This window comes from Caretta caretta, chromosome 1 (assembly GCF_965140235.1).
Source record: "Caretta caretta isolate rCarCar2 chromosome 1, rCarCar1.hap1, whole genome shotgun sequence".
Classification (NCBI taxonomy): Eukaryota; Metazoa; Chordata; order Testudines; family Cheloniidae; genus Caretta; species Caretta caretta.
The window spans coordinates 252,906,482-252,924,763 of record NC_134206.1 but is presented as its reverse complement, the minus strand read 5'-3'; the positions used below and the strand labels follow the sequence as shown (position 1 = coordinate 252,924,763).

Here is an 18,282-nt window from a genome sequence, read left to right as displayed (position 1 = left end):
TGGGACTGAAATTTGATTCAGAAACATTATATGTATTTCTTTAGTGTTTACTTAGTTTAACTCTAGCACCTTTAAATACTTGGTTTGGCTTGTTCCATCACATAGTGACGGTAGCAGAGGATGGGACAGTCAAATGCATGATGAAACAGTCTTTAGCTACACTCAATCGGCAAGGAGTTTTCAAGTAAAGACAGACAGATGATTTGCCTTGGGGAATTAGGGGAGTCCGAACATTTTGGAGGGGAGTCAGCTAAGGAAAGGGGTGGAGTAGTTCTGTGAAGGATGTCAGGAATTCAGCTGAGCCTTCTCAGAGAACAGCAGGAAGATAGTTCTGTTACATCTCCAAGAAAGGGAATTAGTTTTCTTGGAAGATATTTTAATTTATCTTAATGGAACTTTTCAGAATTTTTTTGCCACTAGGGGAATCTCCCTCTCCTTCCCACTGATTCTTCAAACAGTCTGGGATGTGCTGAATAGGCAAGAAAAGGGGTAGACTCTTGGAGAATATTATGGAACAGTACAGATTTTGACAGATATATCCCAGGTCCTACAAGTTGGTGTGATTCCTAGGTAAATTCATGCCTCCGCAAAGGCACTAGGAGGGATCTTTATCCCAAGATAAGGGGGGAGTCTGAAATCCACTACTGGCAAGGGGACCCCCCCCCCCCACACACACTTGATACCTATTACCTGTTTTCTCCTAGAAATTGTTTTTTGCAACCATATCACCTTTAAAGGTCCTGGCTGACTTAGCAGACAGATAGATCCAGAGGGCTTGTGGCAACAGGCTGATGATACTAATATTATGATTTATATTATGGTAGCTACTAAAGGCCCCAAAAGACACAGAGGCCATTTTATTCTAGGTAATAATAATAAATAATAATTAATATCTAGTTTTTATACAGTGCTTTTCATCAGTTGATCTCAAAGTGTTTTACAAGGGAGGTCAGTATCATTTTCACCACATGGTATATATACGTATGCAGCATCTCTGTTTCAAAGAGCTTAGGGTATTCATATACAAAATAGACAAAGAGTGGGAGGGGTTACAAAAGTAATTACAAAGATTCTGCATGAATGATTTTTAGCCTTGCCACTGCTGTATGGGTAGCATAAGAGGAAGGCCTCAGAAAGAAGAAAAGATAGGAGAAGAGAATAGAAGTAGGACAAGACTGAAGGCATATGGGAACACAAAAGAGAAGGAAAGGGACAGGACAAAAGAAGGGGAAGAATCATAGGTGGCTGGTGAAAATATTCTATTTTGGGGCTGAGCCTGCCCCTCACTCACCCTATACTGGTGGCTTGTGTCCCATGGGCCAGGACTGACTCCTTGCTTGGGCCTGTTGGCTCTCACGGCCTCAGAAGATGCGCGCATCCATGCACAGTCAGATACTTCCATCCTTGACACTCCCCCTTCCTCCCTCTGGCACCACTGGAGGTGGTTCCTCAGGATACACCTTTCTCTGGGACCCCTTCTTCTCCAAAACCCCTCAGGATCTCCCCCTTCCCCAGGATTCTCCTTCTTCCCCCCACTATCCCCCCAAGATCTTTCCCCTTCAATGGGACTCCCCTTCTCCCCAATCCGCTCAGGATACCCCCTCCCCGGGACTCTCCGTCCTCTAAATCACCTCAGGAACCTCCTCCCCCCTCCCAGGATACCCCTTTTCTTCCCTGACAATCCCTTAAGCATTCCCCCTTCAATGGGATTCCCCTTCTCCCTCCCACCCCCAATCCCCGCAGGATCTTCCTCTTTCCGTGGGAATCCCCTTCCCCCACAATTTCCTCAGGATCCATCCTCCTCTGGGACTCCCTTTCTCTCCCCCACAATCCCCTTAGGATACCCGCTCTGCCAGGATTCTTTCTTTCCCTCCACAATCACCTCAGGATCCCTCCTCCCCAGGGCTTCCGCTTCTCCCCTGACAATCCCCTCAGGATCCTCCGGGATACGTCTTTACCCCCACCATCTCAGGATTTCCCCTGGGCCTGTGCTGACCACAGCTGTGGTGGTATCACATGGTGAGAGGGGCACTCTATTTAACCCTGATCCTGCAGGTTGCAGCACATTGGTGGAGTCCCACTGCCTTCATTGAGGCTCTTTTTGGGTGCATGGGCATGTAACAAATTGCAGAATCAGGACCTCAGATCATTTAGGTATATAGGTCAAAATCAACATCATCAAAATGCACCTGAATATTGCTCCTGTTTTCTTGTGTAGGGCCCTGGCTCTGCAGCATTCCCTCATCCCCCATTCTCGTCCTTTCCCAGATTGGTCTTGTGCTGTTCTATGCAGATCCCATTACCAGTCTCAGCCCTCCTCCATGATTCTCTTGTCATATTGACCCATCTCACATAGCCCCTTCTCAGTACTGCAACACCCTAGCACTCTGATACTCCTGTGCTCCTCACGTCAGCTTTCGCAGTTCCCTTCCTACATCCTCTCCTTGTGGCTTTTCTCTATGTTCAAGTATCTCCCTAGACACACTTGCTTACTAAAGTAGATCCAACTGTAAACAGAAAATGCTGTAAATCCCGTATAATGTCAAATAGTGTCTAATGCTCACACAAGCCATGGAACATCAATGTACCGATCAGAAACTGCTTAACAAAAGATGAAGCCCTTTGCACAACTAAAATGAAAATAGCATACAATATTAACCAAAAGGAAAGGATCTTAAACCATGCCATCTGTCCATGTCGGTCACAGATAGATACCATATGCTGGAGTGACTATATGCTAAAGGACACTCCTGTAGAGGCTTGAATTCTGCTGCTCTCACTGCACACATGTGAATTGTTTGAGACTCTGGTGCCAGAATTTGACAGGGGGTGGAGAGGGGCGTGTAGGGAAGACGCCTCCTCTAACCACACACAGCTGGAGAAGGAGAGGGAGGAGGACAGCATGAGGAAGGGTTGGACCTGCCTTTCATGCTGAACTTTAAATACCTTTGCACAGCACAGATCTGTCAAACCTAGTAAGGTCAGAAGGCTTTCTCTACAGAGAGAAGAGTGCATTGCAGCCTGAGTATTACTAACTTTAAAGCCTGGACACAGAGGTTTGCAAAATGAATGTAGACTCTTTTCAGGTAAGTAGTATGGTATATGCAGGTGTATCTGGTATGGCAGGCGAAATGATACTGCTCTTTGGGGAGGACGGATGGCTTTTGCTCCTCTGATCTTGTACTGTGTTTGTGAGACACAGCACATTATTATCCACTTCTGGTATGTGAGGAAACCAGCAGTTGTGGTGCTTAGTCGGCTCCCTCCTTGACAGTGAATGCACTTTTCTGTTGTAAATTATATTTATATGTGTGCAGTAGTAACAAAAATTAAACAGTAAACCAGAGATGGAGACACGTTATAGCAACATCATAAGACCACTGCTAATGTATTTTTGTGTATATATGGCAGATAGAATAAAAAAAGAAGTGACCAGAAAGATATTGGAGATTTCAAAATATGTGTTAGAAGAAGACAGTGCCTATTATGATAGCCAGTTTCTTTACTGGTTTTGAGGGATTATTTTGTTAAATGCTGGGTTTTTATTGTCTCTTGTTACTTTTTTTTTTTTAAAGTTCTGATTGCTCTGGCTATTTTGAATCCATAGCTTCCGAAAGTAGATGACAATCTGCTGAAGTACACGCCATTAAGCTGTGGGCAATATTTTTACTGTAGGAACAAATGAGAAAAGTAGTCCACGATCAGTGGTATAGGTAAATTATTAGGGCCAAATTCTGTACTCATTTGCCCTAGTGCAACTGTATCAAGGTCCGAGTGGAACTGCAAAGAAAATGAGAAGGTATAGCAATTTAAGAATGGAAATTCACAGAAGATCAAGGGTAAAATTTTCGGTAGTACCAAAGTGACCTAGAAGTCTAACTCCCATTTTTCAAAAGTGATTGAGGAGCATAAGTGTGTATCTACACTGCAATTAAACACTTCTGACCAGCCTGTGTCAACTGACTTGGGCTGGCAGGGCTGTAAAATTGCAGTGTAGACATTTGGGCTCGGGCTGGAGCCTTAGCTCTGGGAACCTCTCCGTTTGTGGGGGGTCTCAGAACTCAGACTGCAGCCTGAACTCAAATGTCTACACTGCAAATGTACAGCCCCACAAGCCCAAGTAATCTGAATCGGGCCAGACGCGGGTGTTTAGTTGCAGTGTTGACAAACCTAAGTCTCCTTGAAAGTCAATGGGATTTAGGCTCATAAGTGCCTGGATCACTTTTGAAAAAGAAACTTAGACTCCTAAGTCACTTAGGTGTGTTTGAAAAATTGATCTTGTGTCAGGTTTTGAAGTAGGAGTATATTTCCATTTATAAATATTCCAACTCTGGAGTTTAGTAACATTGGGTGAAATCAATTGTGTTCAGTAGGGCTGGGAGTTTACTCTTCATTCTTAATTTAATGAACTCCAAAATATATGATAATGAATGGCAGATTTTGAAATGAGTCATATTTTCCCTCTTAGGTGTGCACTGTGGATCTCCAAATTTTGGAACATCATGTGTGCCTGAAAGGCCAACAGCAGTCTCTATGCAAAACATTCAACCTACTGGTATTACAGTTTCTTGCAAAATACTTGGGTCTAAACAACCCCATTCTGTCTGCATTAGGTGTTTTGGTCCAAAATGGTATTTAAGCCAACCATCTCGTTTTTATTTTAGTGTCTTAAAAGGACAGAATGGGGAGAAAATTGCTGAACTCAATTTATTCCTGAGCTCTTTTGGATTTTCCTTAGTCTCCCCAGATGCAAATTAATTAGGACTGGTTACCTGTGTTTGTTTTGTTTTGTTCTGATATATTTATATAGAGCAATCATATCTCCCCCCCAGCCTGAATTTGGATAGGCTAAACAAGCCAAGTTCTTTGAGTCTCCTTTCATAAGACAGGTTTTCCATTCCCAAGATCATCCTAGTAGCCCTTCTCTGTACCTGTTCCAGATTGAATTTATCCTTCTTAAACATGGGAGACCAGAACTGCACACAGTATTCCAGGTGAGGTCTCACCAGTGCCTTGTATAACGGTACTAACACCTCCTTATCTCTACAGGAAATACCTCGCCTGATGCATCCCAAGACCGCATTAGCTTTTTTCACAGCCATATCACATTGGCGGCTCACAGTCATCCTGTGATCAACCAATACTCTGAGGTCGTCCTCCTCCTCTGTTACTTCCAAGTGATGCGTCCCCAGTTTATAACAAAAATCCCTAAATGCATGACCTTGCACTTTTTGCTATTAAATTTCCTCCTATTACTCCAGTTTACAAAGTCATCCAGATCTTCCTGTATGATATCCCATTCCCTTTCTGTATTGGCAATACCTCCTAGCTTCGTGTCATCTGCAAACTTTATTAGCACATTCCCACTTTTTGTGCTGAGGTCAGTAATAAAAAGATTAAATAAGATTGGTCCCAAAACTGATCCCTGAGGAATTCCACTAGTAACCTCCTTCCAGTCTGACAGTTCACCTTTCAGTATGACTGGTTGTAGTCTCCCCTTTAACCAGTTCCTTATCCACCTTTCAATTTTCATATTGATCCCCATCTTTTCCAATTTAGCTGAAAACTCCCCATGTGGAACCGTATCAAATGCCTTACTGAAATTCAGGTAAATTAGATCCACTGCGTTTCCTTTGTCTAAAAAATCTGTTACCTTCTCAAAAGGAGGAGATCAGGTTGGTTTGACACAATCTACCTTTTGTAAAACCATGTTGTATTTTGTCCCAATTACCATTGACCTCAATGTCCTTAACTACTTTCTCCTTCAAAACTTTTTCCAAGACCATGCATACTACAGATGTCAAACTAACTGGCCTGAAGTTTCCTGGATCATGTTTTCCCTCTTTCTTAAAAATAGGAACTATGTTCGCAATTCTCCAGTCATACAATACAGCCCCTGAGTTTACAGATTCATTAAAAATTCTTGCTAATGGGCTTGCAATTTCATGTGCCAGTTCCTTTAATATTCTTGGATGAAGATTATCTGGGCCCCCCGATTTAGTCTCATTAAGCTGTTCGAGTTTGGCTTCTACCTCACATGTGGTAATATCTACCTCCATATCCTCATTCCCATTTGTCATCCTACTATTATCCCTAAGCTCCTTGTTAGCCTCATTAAAGACTGAGGCAAAATATTTGTTTAGATATTGGGTCATGCCTAAATTATCCTTAACCTCCACTCCATCCTCAGTGTTTAGCGGTCCCACTTCTTCTTTCTTTGTTTTCTTCTTATTTATATGGCTATAGAACTTTTTACTATTGGTTTTAATTCCCTTTGCAAGGTCCAACTCTACATGGCTTTTCACCTTCTCACTTTATCCCTACATGTTCTGACCTCAATAAGGTAGCTTTCCTTGCTGATCTCTGCCATCTTCCACTCCTTGTAGGCTTTCTGCTTTTTCTTAATCACCTCTCTGAGATGCTTGCTCATCCAGCTTGGTCTACAACTCCCGCCTATGATTTTTTCCCCTTTCTTGGGATGCAGGCTTCTGATAGCTTCTGCAACCTTGACTTGAAGTAATTCCAGGCCTCCTCCGCCTTTAGCTCTTCAGTCCAATCCACTTCCCTAACTAATTTCCTTCATTTTTTAAAGTTAACCCTTTTGAAATAAAAAACCCTAGTCACAGATCTATTTTTGTTTATCCTTCCATTTAGTTTGAACTGAATGAGCTCATGATCGCTGGAACCAAGATTGTCCCCTACAACCATGTCTTCTATGAAGTCCTCACTACTCACCAAAACCAAATCTAAAATGGCATCCCCTCTTGTTGGTTCAGCAACTACTTGATGAAGGAATCCATCAGCTATCGCATCCAGGAAAATCTGAGCCCTATTGTTATTACTAGCACTTGTCCTCCAGTCTATATCTGTGAAGTTAAAGTCTCCCATGATCACACAATTCCCATTAGTATTTACTTCATTAAAAACATTAAAGTCATAGTTTGGGGCTAACTGCACTTCTGACCCCTCCTCAATCTCCTTAAAGGCACCTCTCTGTGGGTGGAGACTTCTTCCCCCTTCCTCTTGGCTGGATGTGTAGGTTTGCAGACCTCTGCAGTTCATTGTGATTATCCCAGCAGGTCAGATAACAGGCCAACATCTGCACTTTGCCCTTCTCTGCACCTGTTCTAGTCTGAATTCATCTCACGTGAACTTGGTTGACCAGAATTATATATAATATTCCAGATGAGGTCTCACCAGTGCCTTCTACAACAGCATTTTTTGAGTCTTCTCATATATGAACACTTAGAAATACAAATTATACTCTATTTATAGAAGTTGTATTTAAGTGTGCAATTTCTTCAAAACGCAACTCCTCCTGTCTTAAATCTTGGCTCACCCATCCTGTTCCCAGTGTTGCCTCTCTGCTCCTCTTCCTCCCCTCTCTCCATCCCCTTTACCCTCCTCTGTTTGTTTGGCTGCTGCACAAATTCTGCCCCTCCGTCCTCTCCAATTTGCCTCCTTCCCCTCCCCTACCCTGGTACCCTCGTTTTCAACAAGTAGCAAATTCTGAAGACCGTTAAGGGCAAAATGAGCACAAGAGATTCACTGAGATGCTCAAACTGCTTGAGAAGTGACATGCTCAGAAACAGCAAGGTAGGTAATTCTGCTGGGTTAGCCAATGTAGTTAATTTTGACACAACAGCTCCCTTGTAATTCTCTTCTTCAGGCTGTCTCCCCTCTCTCTCTTGGAGTCACTTAACAGTGGAGTTTGATTAAGTTAAGAAGGTAGCTACTTGATGACTGAGACTCCTCTGGCTAATCTGCTGCTCCCTTGAATACCTGTTTCCTTAAAGGAGCCATGTCCTAGACAGCAGCTGACTGGTCCAGCCTTCACTACCCCTAAAAGGGCACAGACAGCCCTGTTCACAGTATACTCCTTCCTACAAGCTCATGTACCACCAGTGTTACATAAACCACAGTTTGGGAACCACTGGTCTATTGCAACATGTCTGAGGCATAAAGAACCGCACATCGCAAAACAATGTTACTAATTTCCAAGAGTAGAAAAGCCTCTGTTCCTGTTTTGTTTTAAAAATGATTCGATTCAACACATTAAAGTTAAGGGCCAAACGGAATTTATTAGGGTTTGAGTACATGGTTAAAGTCACGTGATCTAAAAAGATCAGTTTTTATAGTTACTGTGCAGGTTTTGCACCTCTGATTATATACCATGCCAACTCACAGCTTCCTCCTTTGTCAGACATATTAATCTGAGCTATTACGGAGCTCTGTACAGGGTTCTAAATATTATTTTAATTGCACTGTTGCCTGGATTTGAATATGTTTTAGAACACAGCTTTTTAAAGTTAAATGCCCTCTCCACTTGCCTGACGTCTGTGTAATAGATTTGTTTTTTCCCCAAAAAAACTGACTTGCATACAGAACATCAAACTCATCTGGTGCTAATATTTTAGAATTGTTTCTCATTGGTTAAAATTTTTCCTCATTAAATCGTGCAGACTATTGACCTTTTTCTTACACAAGTGCTTCTTGTGTGAATGGCTTTCATTAGTCTGCTGCCATACTGTCTACTACTGCTGTTTCCCTCAGGCTTCACAAGCTAAGTAGAGTTGGAATGGGGAGGTATTCATATGAGAAGCCTCCAGAAAACAAACATGTTGTGGGAAGTGGTGTTGATGATTCAATAGATGGCAATCTTTCCTCTACGCTGCAGTCTTTTAGCCTTTGTCTCTACACAAGGGTTTTACCCACCCCTTCCCAAACCATGTAGACCCCTCAATCACGTGCTTATTTGTGCTTTGATCCCATGCTTCTTTGCGCAACTGGGGAGATGAGTTAAAGTTGGAACAGTTTGCACTGGTACTGCTATTTTTCACATCCCATCCTAAACTATTACTTAATGTTGTTTGTATGCTATGAAACAGCTGCTGGTTTACCCTGTCAAAGTCAGATTCAGGACTCACATAATTTGTCAGACCACTCTGTTTATTAGCAAAGCACTTTGCTAATGCACCCAGATGTGAGCCCCTCTCTGAGGCTCAAGATAACTTATTTATACAGCTAAGCCAAAGCCAATTTAACATAAGAGACAAAAGAAAGCAGAAACTGACAAATATACATACATATCTTATTTGCATACTAACGTTTACCAATCTCCTAGCTCAGTAGGAGCTCTAAATTAATTAGTTTGAGGACCCATTGTCTCGCACTCCTTAATGTTTCTCTTCCTGACAACTATATTTCAACAAACCCTTCAAGTAGCATTTCTTTAATGAATTATAATTTCAATATAATTCATTCTACTTTCACAATCCCTCCTTTTGGTCAAGCTACGCAATGACCAACAATGACTGGGTTCCACATATCGATCGTTCTTTATCTCTTTGTTCATCAGTGATATTTGAAATCATCAAATTAGCACTCTGGTTTGGGGCAGCTATCTGTGTAGCATGCCTGACACAATTTTGGATACAACAGGAAAGTAACTGAAAACATACAAAAATTATTAGGATTCCAAACAGGAGAGTTAGGGCTCCCTAAAACAACCAGTTTCCTATGCCAGAGAAATTGAAAAGGTTACTTAGCCACTTCCATAAAGAACTTGGCTCTTCGTGGGGAAGATATGCGATTTGTTCTAAGTGGCTAGCACGAGCTATTACCTCATTGGTGTTGTCTGGTGTATACACACAGCAGTCTTTTCCAATGAGAGCACAAGTCCCTCCTTTTGCCACCAGCACTTTGTCCAATGCCTGACAGTTTTGGAGGGCCATCTGTCAGATTGCCCCTGATTCTTTGGCCAGGGCTCTTAAACTTTCTCCGGTTTCATTTGCCATTATTTCAACTACTGCTTGTAACCTTAGGACCCTTTTTGCATGATGTATTACTCCCCCTAATGATATTAAGGAACTGCCAATGGCCTCTTCCCAGGTTAAGGGGCTTATGTTATTTACATACCATTGGGCATCTGTTAAGTCCCTTCTTTTTCGCCTGAAATTGCGGAGGCGTTCTCGAGGGAAGGTTCCTAGCACTCGGAATTGTGGGAAGAGTCAGGCGGGATAACAGATTCCTGACCAATTAGCTGGTAGTGCGGTATAAGCTCTGGTCCCACACACCCAGTGATGGCCTATTAAGGCCGGGAAGGGTAGGTTGCACCCATTTGTCATATAGGTGTTTGCAAAGGAGGAGTAGTATTCCCCAAAGGGTACAGGGTAATTCTCCTCACGAGGAGTGGTGTTATTTGCATGACATTGAAAGATTGTATTGTGTTCACTAAGGTTACTGTAGGGGGAACATGAGATTGATTTCTCTGTTTGATCCCAGGTTGAGAAAAAATTCATATCTCCATACCCGGCCCGCCACTTTTTAGTTTTGTTTGAATAATCCCATACACCATTGGCCACAATATGCTGAAGGCAACGGCTTTTCCCCAGATCCAGCCCTGTCCCATTACACACCCAACACCAATGACCTTTTCCCTCCACCACACTTATCCATTTAGATGCATTTATTCCCACTGCTTCCCAAGTGTCATTGCTGTTCCATATTTTGTTAAACGGACGAGGCCCTCCAGTGAGGTCTGAGGACTTGAGTGGGATAGCCAGGACAGGAACACCAGTTTGAGAGTGGGCTGGGATGTGGCTGCAGACCCAGCAATTAGAAATATTAAGGGTCTGAGCTATCCACACCTGCTGCTGGATAAAAGAATTGTCATCGTGGTCTCCCCAGACCGTAAGATACCAGCAGCCGAGGAACAGGCAGAGGCGCATGTTGGAGGCAAGGCTCTTCTGGTTCTGACAACCTCAACTGAGGGAACCACAGTCACGGTTTTACGCCCACCAAGCGCTAGGCTCGCTACTGCTTTTTTTTTTTTTTTTTTCATCGTCTGCTTCTGGCAACTCTTACGAGAGCGTAGATTGTAAGGTATTGCAGACTATTCCTCTACGTCTTCTTTTGGAGTCAAAATTGACTCTGCGTTGTCCTGAGGTGATGATTGGTTCTCTGGGGGTGGTGCCTTCTTACACTGTGAAGCATGTATCCACGCTGCGATGCCAGATAGTTTAACAGCCGTCTGTGTAGTAAGCAGTACCTGATGAGGACCCTTCCACCGGGGCTCCACGGCGTGCTTTCGATGATGGCGCCGTACGTAGACCCAGTCACCTGGCTCTAGGTTGTAGCACGTGTCGGAGGTGGGTTCCGTGGGCCAGGCGACTCGAACCTATGAATGGAAGTGACATACAGCTTGCATTAGTCCCTTGCAATACTGAAGGAGTGCACTGTGAGGCAAATCTGGAACGGGAGTGATGGTAGTCATAGCTCGCGTAGGGCGTCCCATAACAATTTCAAAAGGGACTTAATTTATGACTTTGGGATGGAGTGGATCTCATGTCCATAAGGGCTACTGGCCAGCTTAATCCTGTAGAGTCACAAATTTTAGCAAGCTTATTCTTAAGTACACCATTTGGTCTTTCAACTGCACCTGCACTCTGTGGGTGGTAGGGACAGTGCAACAGGTGTTTGATATGCAATATACGGTCCAGGTGTTGAACAAGTTGTCCAGTAAAATGTGTACCCCGATCACTGGACAGAGTAGCAGGAATTCCCTTGGCAGGCATAATATGATTTAACAAACATTTGGCAACAGACAGTGAGTCAGCCTTGCGACAAGGAGAGGTTTCAATCCAACCGGAGAATAAACATACCATAACCAATATAAATTCATATTGTTGACACTTAGGCATTTTGTGCAAGAATGGTGCTTGAGGCCTGAGAGAGAGAACCCCTGGGCCACTTTTACAGGTTTACCAATATTATGGCTTTGGCAAATGGTACAGGCTGCACAGTGGCGGGCTGTAAAAGAGCTAAAATGGAGGGGCCCACCATCCTGTCTTTGTTACAGCAGAGACCATCCCCTCCTTTCCTACATGCGAAACACTGTGTAGCAGGGCGGCCAGAGATGGGTAGAGTGAAAAGGGGGCTATAAAGGTGCCAGTAGGCGAGTGCCAAAAGGAATCGGGATGTAGAGAGCAACCTTGGGCAACCCAGGATTCTCTCTCAGTTTCTGGGGCAGAGTCTTGGAGCAGGGCGAAGTCAGTGAGGGACCAGGAGGGTAAGAGGAGAGCGGAGAACAAGGGAATCAGCCATTTCGACTAGGCGCTCTGCAGCAGCCACAGCACGCAGGCAGGGGGGTAAGCCTTGGGCAACAGGGTCTAAAGTGGCAGAGAAATAAGCCACTGGGCGGTTCTTTTCTCCGTGCATCTGAGTGAGAACTCCAAGTGCACACCCAGATTGTTCGTGGCAGAAAAGGGTAAAAGGCTTAGAATAGTCAGGCAGCCCTAAGGCAGGGGCAGAAGCCAAACCCTGTTTGAGGGAAACAAAGGCAGAATTGGCCTCAAGGCCACGGCATGGGGTCAGGCACAGAGAATCGAGTGAGTTCCTGGAGAGGTTTTGCAAGGGAGGCATATTGGGGAATCCATTGTCTGCAAAATCCAGCCATGCCTAAAAACTTCCGGACCTGGTGTGGGGAGCGAGGTCGGGGAAAGCTAAGGATAGCTTGGACGCGGGTGGGAGAAAGTGCACGGGAACCCTGGGAGAGGAGAAAGCCAAGGTATGTGACAGAAGCTTGACAGAGTTGTAGTTTAGAGCGAGAAGCTTTGTGACCCTTATTTGCTAGGGCAGTAAGGAGCACTGAAGAGTCAGTTTCAGAGGCAGACAATGAAGGGGAACAGAGGAGTAGATCATCTACATATTGGACTAGTGTGGACCTGGACGGGAAAACAAGGTCAGCAAGGTCTCGGGCTAATGCTTGGGAAAAATATGACGGGCTTTCAGTATACCCCTGGGGCAGTGTGGTCCATGTGTACTGTTGCCCCTTGTAAGAAAAGGCAAACAGGAACTGGGAGTCAGGGTGAACCTGGACAGAAAAGAAAGCAGAGCACAAACCAACAACAGTAAAATGAGTTGCATCTGGTGGGATAGAAGCCAGAATCTTTGAGAGAGGCAAGTTTTGATTCTGTCCACCTATGATTTGCCTCTTCCCACCACTGCATGAAACAATCAACCTCTCCTTTTGCTAATTTAGTTTTAGGTTGGCTGAGTTTGTCTTTTAAGACGTCTACTCGGTCTTTGTCCCAAGATCCTAACAGTGGCCACTGAATTTTGGGATTCTCCTGAGTTAGCCTTTTGCATTCCCATACACCTCTTTCCCCCCCGCCCCTCCCAGGTCAGCCTTGTGAAGCCATCCCCCACACATGTCATGAGGTTTTCTGTTCATTAAAACACAAAAATGCTAGCAACAAGACAAACACCACAGACAAACAACACAAAACCTAGATCCATGGTATTTTGAGTTTTTCTTCTGCTGGTGCCAGCTTGCTTGTAAAGTCTAAAAACAAAAGAAACAATTTCCACCCCCCTGGTGGGGACAGATTATTGCTTAATAATAATACCACTTTCTTTTACAAATTTCCTTGCTAATTGCAGGAAAAACAGAAGAATTACCTCCAGACTGTACTTATTTTGTTCTATAGTCAGGCTAGTGAATTACCCCACTCACTGATCATCTATGAAATTCATGAGGTGGTATACCTCAGTTTCCCCTCTTGTGCAACAGACCATGATTGCAATAGTTTCTCTGCTGTACCAAGCTATAAGTTTATTCTCAGGTAATAGCTGAGACACAGCTTCAGACTTTAGCACTATACACACACACAAAATTCTCTTTTGTCTAACATTCCTTGCACTGTGATTACTCTTTTACACAACTGTACCCCGATTACACTTCCATCTTGTACAACTAGACACAACCAGGAGCAGCCAAGTTAAGTTCCAATAGAAACCCCTTACATCCTTTAGTGATTTTGATTACATTACGCAATAGTCAAACAATTTTGATCAGATTCTCTCTCTGCCTGCTGCAGTCCCTTATAGACCATTTCTGTGGGAAAAGGGCCCATTTTCCCTCAGAATAGCTGTAAAGGCTTCTGGGGACAGAAGCGTAGTGGTGGTAGTAGCCACTCTACCTGACCCCCTTAGCCTAGACCATTTTTCCAGAAATTTACAGGAGTCCGGACTCTTCCTAAAATACATAAACTGAGCCGGCGTTCCTTTAGGGAACTGTCCCGACTTAGAAGTCTGGTTACCCATACAGGAGGACTTTACACACCAATCACACAAGAAGGAAAGTCGGGTTCGTCAGAGCGATGCCCGGTGCAACACACAAAAGGAGCCCACAGGCTACTGCCTCAATCGCCCTTGCTTTCACACCAAGGGTTTTACCCAAGGCGCAGTGCGGCTGCGATTGTGCATATTTCACTCACTCAGACCGTGGGGACAGGAACCTTTTGGTCAGCCGATCCCCGGACGGAGACAGCGCCCAGACTCAAACACAGCACAGGGAGGACGGATAGACACAGAGACAAGACAGTCCTCAGTCTGGTCAAAACACAGAAATAATTACCTGACCAGATTCCTGATGTCGGATCCCTACCAGAACAGAGTAGGAACCAACAGGTTCGATGGCGTAGACTTCACTGTGGTCATGCACCCTTCCGTTCTGGCGGAGGACCGCTCGGGCCAAATGCCCAGGTGCCGGCTTGCCACAGCCGTCCTAAGAACAGTCAGGAGTCACACGGCCCCAGTGAAGATGGTTGCCATCTCGGTGGAACCTCCAAATTGTCAAAGTCAGATTCAGGACTCACATAATTTGTCAGACCACTCTGTTTATTAGCAAAGTGCTTTGCTAATGCACCCAGATGTGAGCCCCTCTCTGAGGCTCAAGATAGCTTATTTATACAGCTAAGCCAAAGCCAATTTAACATAAGAGACAAAAGAAAGCAGAAACTGACAAATATACATACATATCTTATTTGCATACTAACGTTTACCAATCTCCTAGCTCAGTAGGAGCTCTAAGTTAATTAGTTTGAGGACCCATTGTCTCACACTCCTTAATGTTTCTCTTCCTGACAACTATATTTCAACAAACCCTTCAAGTAGCATTTCTTTAATGAATTATAATTTCAATATAATTCATTGTACTTTCACACCCCCTAATGGCATGGTGAAGTGACCTCTCTATATCCCTTACCTACCATGCAATAGTGTTGTAATCTATAGTTAGTTAATGATTGTACAGTGTTTTGAAACCCACGGCTGAAAGGTGCTATATTTGTATTACTGTAGCACCTAGCAGCCCCAGTCCTGGACCAGGACCCCACTGTGCTAGGCACCGTACAAACACAGAACAAAAAGACAGTCCCTGCTCCAAATAGCTTATAATCTATACAAGCCCTACGCCCTCTGGAGACTCTCCATACTGGGAGAATCCTCTTTGTGCTATTTGAGCATCCCAAAGGGAGTGGCACCTGGCAGAAAATGTTCCCTCAGCCTCTGGTGATCAGTGCACAGTCTAACACAAGTACAAAAGCTGGTCTGGAGAAGTAACAATTTATTTTTAAAATGAACATTGTTCTGTGTATCACTGCGCCAGAAAATGTTGTCCCTCAATGAGTCCTTCCCTTTTGACTTCAGGGGCAGTACTGGGGGTACAAGGAAAGCCAGATTCCCTTGCTGAACCAAAGGCTGCAGACTCTGCCTTTGCTCTTAGCAAGGCCTCTATCCTGGCATTGTTTTTGTCTTACACCGAACTCTCAGTGATTTTAGTAGGAGTTCTGCATGAGGAATGCTCTCTGGAGATGACCCCGAAAATACAGTTCTGAAGAATATCCTCAAGAGAAATGGAAAAGATGGTCTAGTGAATTGGGTGCTAGTCTGAGACTTGTGGGTTTATTTTCCTGCTCAGTCACAGATTTCTTGTGTGTGCCCTTGGGCATGTCACTTAGGGTCAAATTTTTCCAAAGGCATTTAGGCACCTAAAGATACAGATAAGCACTTAGTGAGATTTTTTTGAAAGCACCTAACCAAGTTAAGTATCTAACTCCTATTGATTTAAATACCTTTTGAGGATCTGGGCCTCTGTGCTTCAGTTCCCCCTCTGTAAAACAGGGATAATATTACTTTCCTACCTCAGAGGCGTTTTGTGAGGACAAATACATTAAAGATTGTGAGGTGCAATCTCACCATGGTAATGCAGGCAGAGCACGCCTTAGCTAGTGCATGGTAGAAATTGTGCTTAATTGTTTGAGGAAGAAAATGTAATATGTTTTGAATTAATATAAACGCAAGCATATCTTACCGTCTATCACTAGTCATTCAGCCTTTCATTGACTTTTTACATTTGCTGCACTGTGTCTTTTGGTTTTTGGTACCACCCTGAGCGAAAGTCATCCCTGAAGTGCTATTTTGAGGGTGTAAGTGGTGCCTAGACCTTGTGATGGCTCTCTGCACCGCATATGCATGTATGTATGTAGTTCTGCTGAATCCTAAGGCAATGATTTAATGAAAGAAAAATCTAAAAGAAAGTCTTTTTTCACAATATATAAGATAAACAAATGTTAAATCCTCAAGTGTGCATGAAGTGAGCTTGGTGTGTCTGAGAGGTGAAGCTGGACATTGTTGGGGGCTTAGTGACACCAACCATGACACATCCTTGCACGGGTGGCTCATCCCCAGCATACGTCAGAGTAGTAATACTTTTCTAAGCTACACCAGCAGAAGCAGCTCCCTATGCTAACCCAGGATGGCAAGAGTACACTTCGGCTGTGCCTTGGTGCGCTCCCTGTGCTGGGGCAATGCTCAGATGTCTGTTTAAGGCAGCAGTAAGTCCACTTTGAGTGGCTGGAGGAGGGCAAAGGGGACTTACTGCAGAGCAGAATAGGGCCCTACCTGTATAGCTGAATTTAAAAGAGTTTGTTTTATCTTTCAGGAGACTATGTACATTGAAGAAAACCCCTATAAGAATGATATGATCTCTTTGATTGTCTCTCTGAAAGAAAAGGTTGGGGCTTTGGCTAAAGCTCTGCGCATATTTGAGGTAAATATTTTGCTTTTCTCTGTGTCTTTAAAATATCAGGACTTCCAGTGCTACCCCCCTGTTTTCAAATGATCCTGGGCTGGGGGGTGTTTCTTTTCTGGGGTCTAATTTTCCTTGATTACTTTCAGCTGAGAGATGACTTTTTTAAAAAAAAGCCCCTCAAAACCAACTCTTCAGTCACTTGTGCAAGGGTTAAAAAAAAATCTGAATTTTTCCCATTCTCAAAAAACGATTTAGCGAACAAAATGTACCTGAGAAGTAGTTGCATTTGACTAGCTTGTGGAGTGTGCCTGTGGATGTGTCCCTATATTTCATACCTATGAATGTATAGAGATTATAATCAGGCCTGATTCTTCACTTCCTTGCACCCTGTGTAGTCACTGACACTTGTACAAAGTGAGTGCATACTCTGTGTAAAATGCGATTGGATCAGAATGGCAGCGTTTTACATCCACTTTGCAGAGGTGCTTAGCACTACACAAGATGTGAGGCAGTTGAGAATCAGGCCCAGGATATGGGCTCCTGTGGGAAGAAAGGAGCTGCATTGCTGTTTAAAACGTCATCCATGCACATGCACACACATTTCCCCAAATGTCATGGATAATGTTTAAAAAAAGCCCATGGAATTCGTGACACCTTTGACAGCCTTCGTTGTGACACATAGGGCTGTGAACATAATTCCAAGCAAATCCACTGGTTTCTTAGGTTTTTAGAACTTTAATATTAATCAATTGTTTCTTTGCGCAATTGTTTAGGCAGATTACTGTAATGAACTGCAGACTACATATTTTCTATTAGAAAATTGAATTGACTAGTAAATGAAAGGCATAGTACAAATGGAAACAAAATGTCCCAGGACATCTTCAATTCATTAAATGGAAGGGGAGTACATAACTATCAGAGCTAGTGTCAGCCTGTGAATTGCAGTATGGCCCTTTGACAGTATTTCCACTTTTTAGCGACATGCACGTCCTGAGGGGTTGTTTACACATACAGTTGTTTCTCATTAACTAACTCCATGTGTGGATATTTACACAGAGATACAGTGACTCTGCGCTGCTCCCAGGTGCCTGTCTCGGCACATTTGCCATGCTCCTATTGATCCCATCCATATTCCTGTCCTGTGGTAAGAATAGGAACAAGAGAATGATCGGCATGATCTTATATGAGCAAAGACTTATGAATCTGGAGGGGGATGAGGCTATACTCAGCACTCTCCCTGTGACACCACCCCCAGCCCCCCGCCCTCTTCCCACCACGGCCATGACCATGGAACACCAGAGAGGCAGAGTCTGGACAGAGGAAATTTGACAGATGGGGGGCATGATGACATTTACACTCAGCCTACCCAGCCCTCACTTTCAATAGGAGTTCAGCCAAAGGAGCAG

The 18,282-nt window shown here is 43.8% G+C and overlaps 1 protein-coding gene across 1 annotated transcript in view; it reads left to right on the top strand.

Moving 5' to 3' along the window:
• Nucleotides 1-2,998: 2,998 nt before the first annotated feature.
• PAH (phenylalanine hydroxylase) overlaps nt 2,999-18,282 on the top strand; it is a 63,668-nt gene continuing 48,384 nt past the window's right edge. Inside the window, exons 1-2 of the mRNA XM_048845378.2 lie at nt 2,999-3,086; nt 16,787-16,894. Coding sequence (XP_048701335.1) covers nt 3,066-3,086; nt 16,787-16,894 — 129 coding nt within the window. The 5' untranslated portion in view covers nt 2,999-3,065. The remainder of the gene's footprint in view (nt 3,087-16,786; nt 16,895-18,282) is intronic.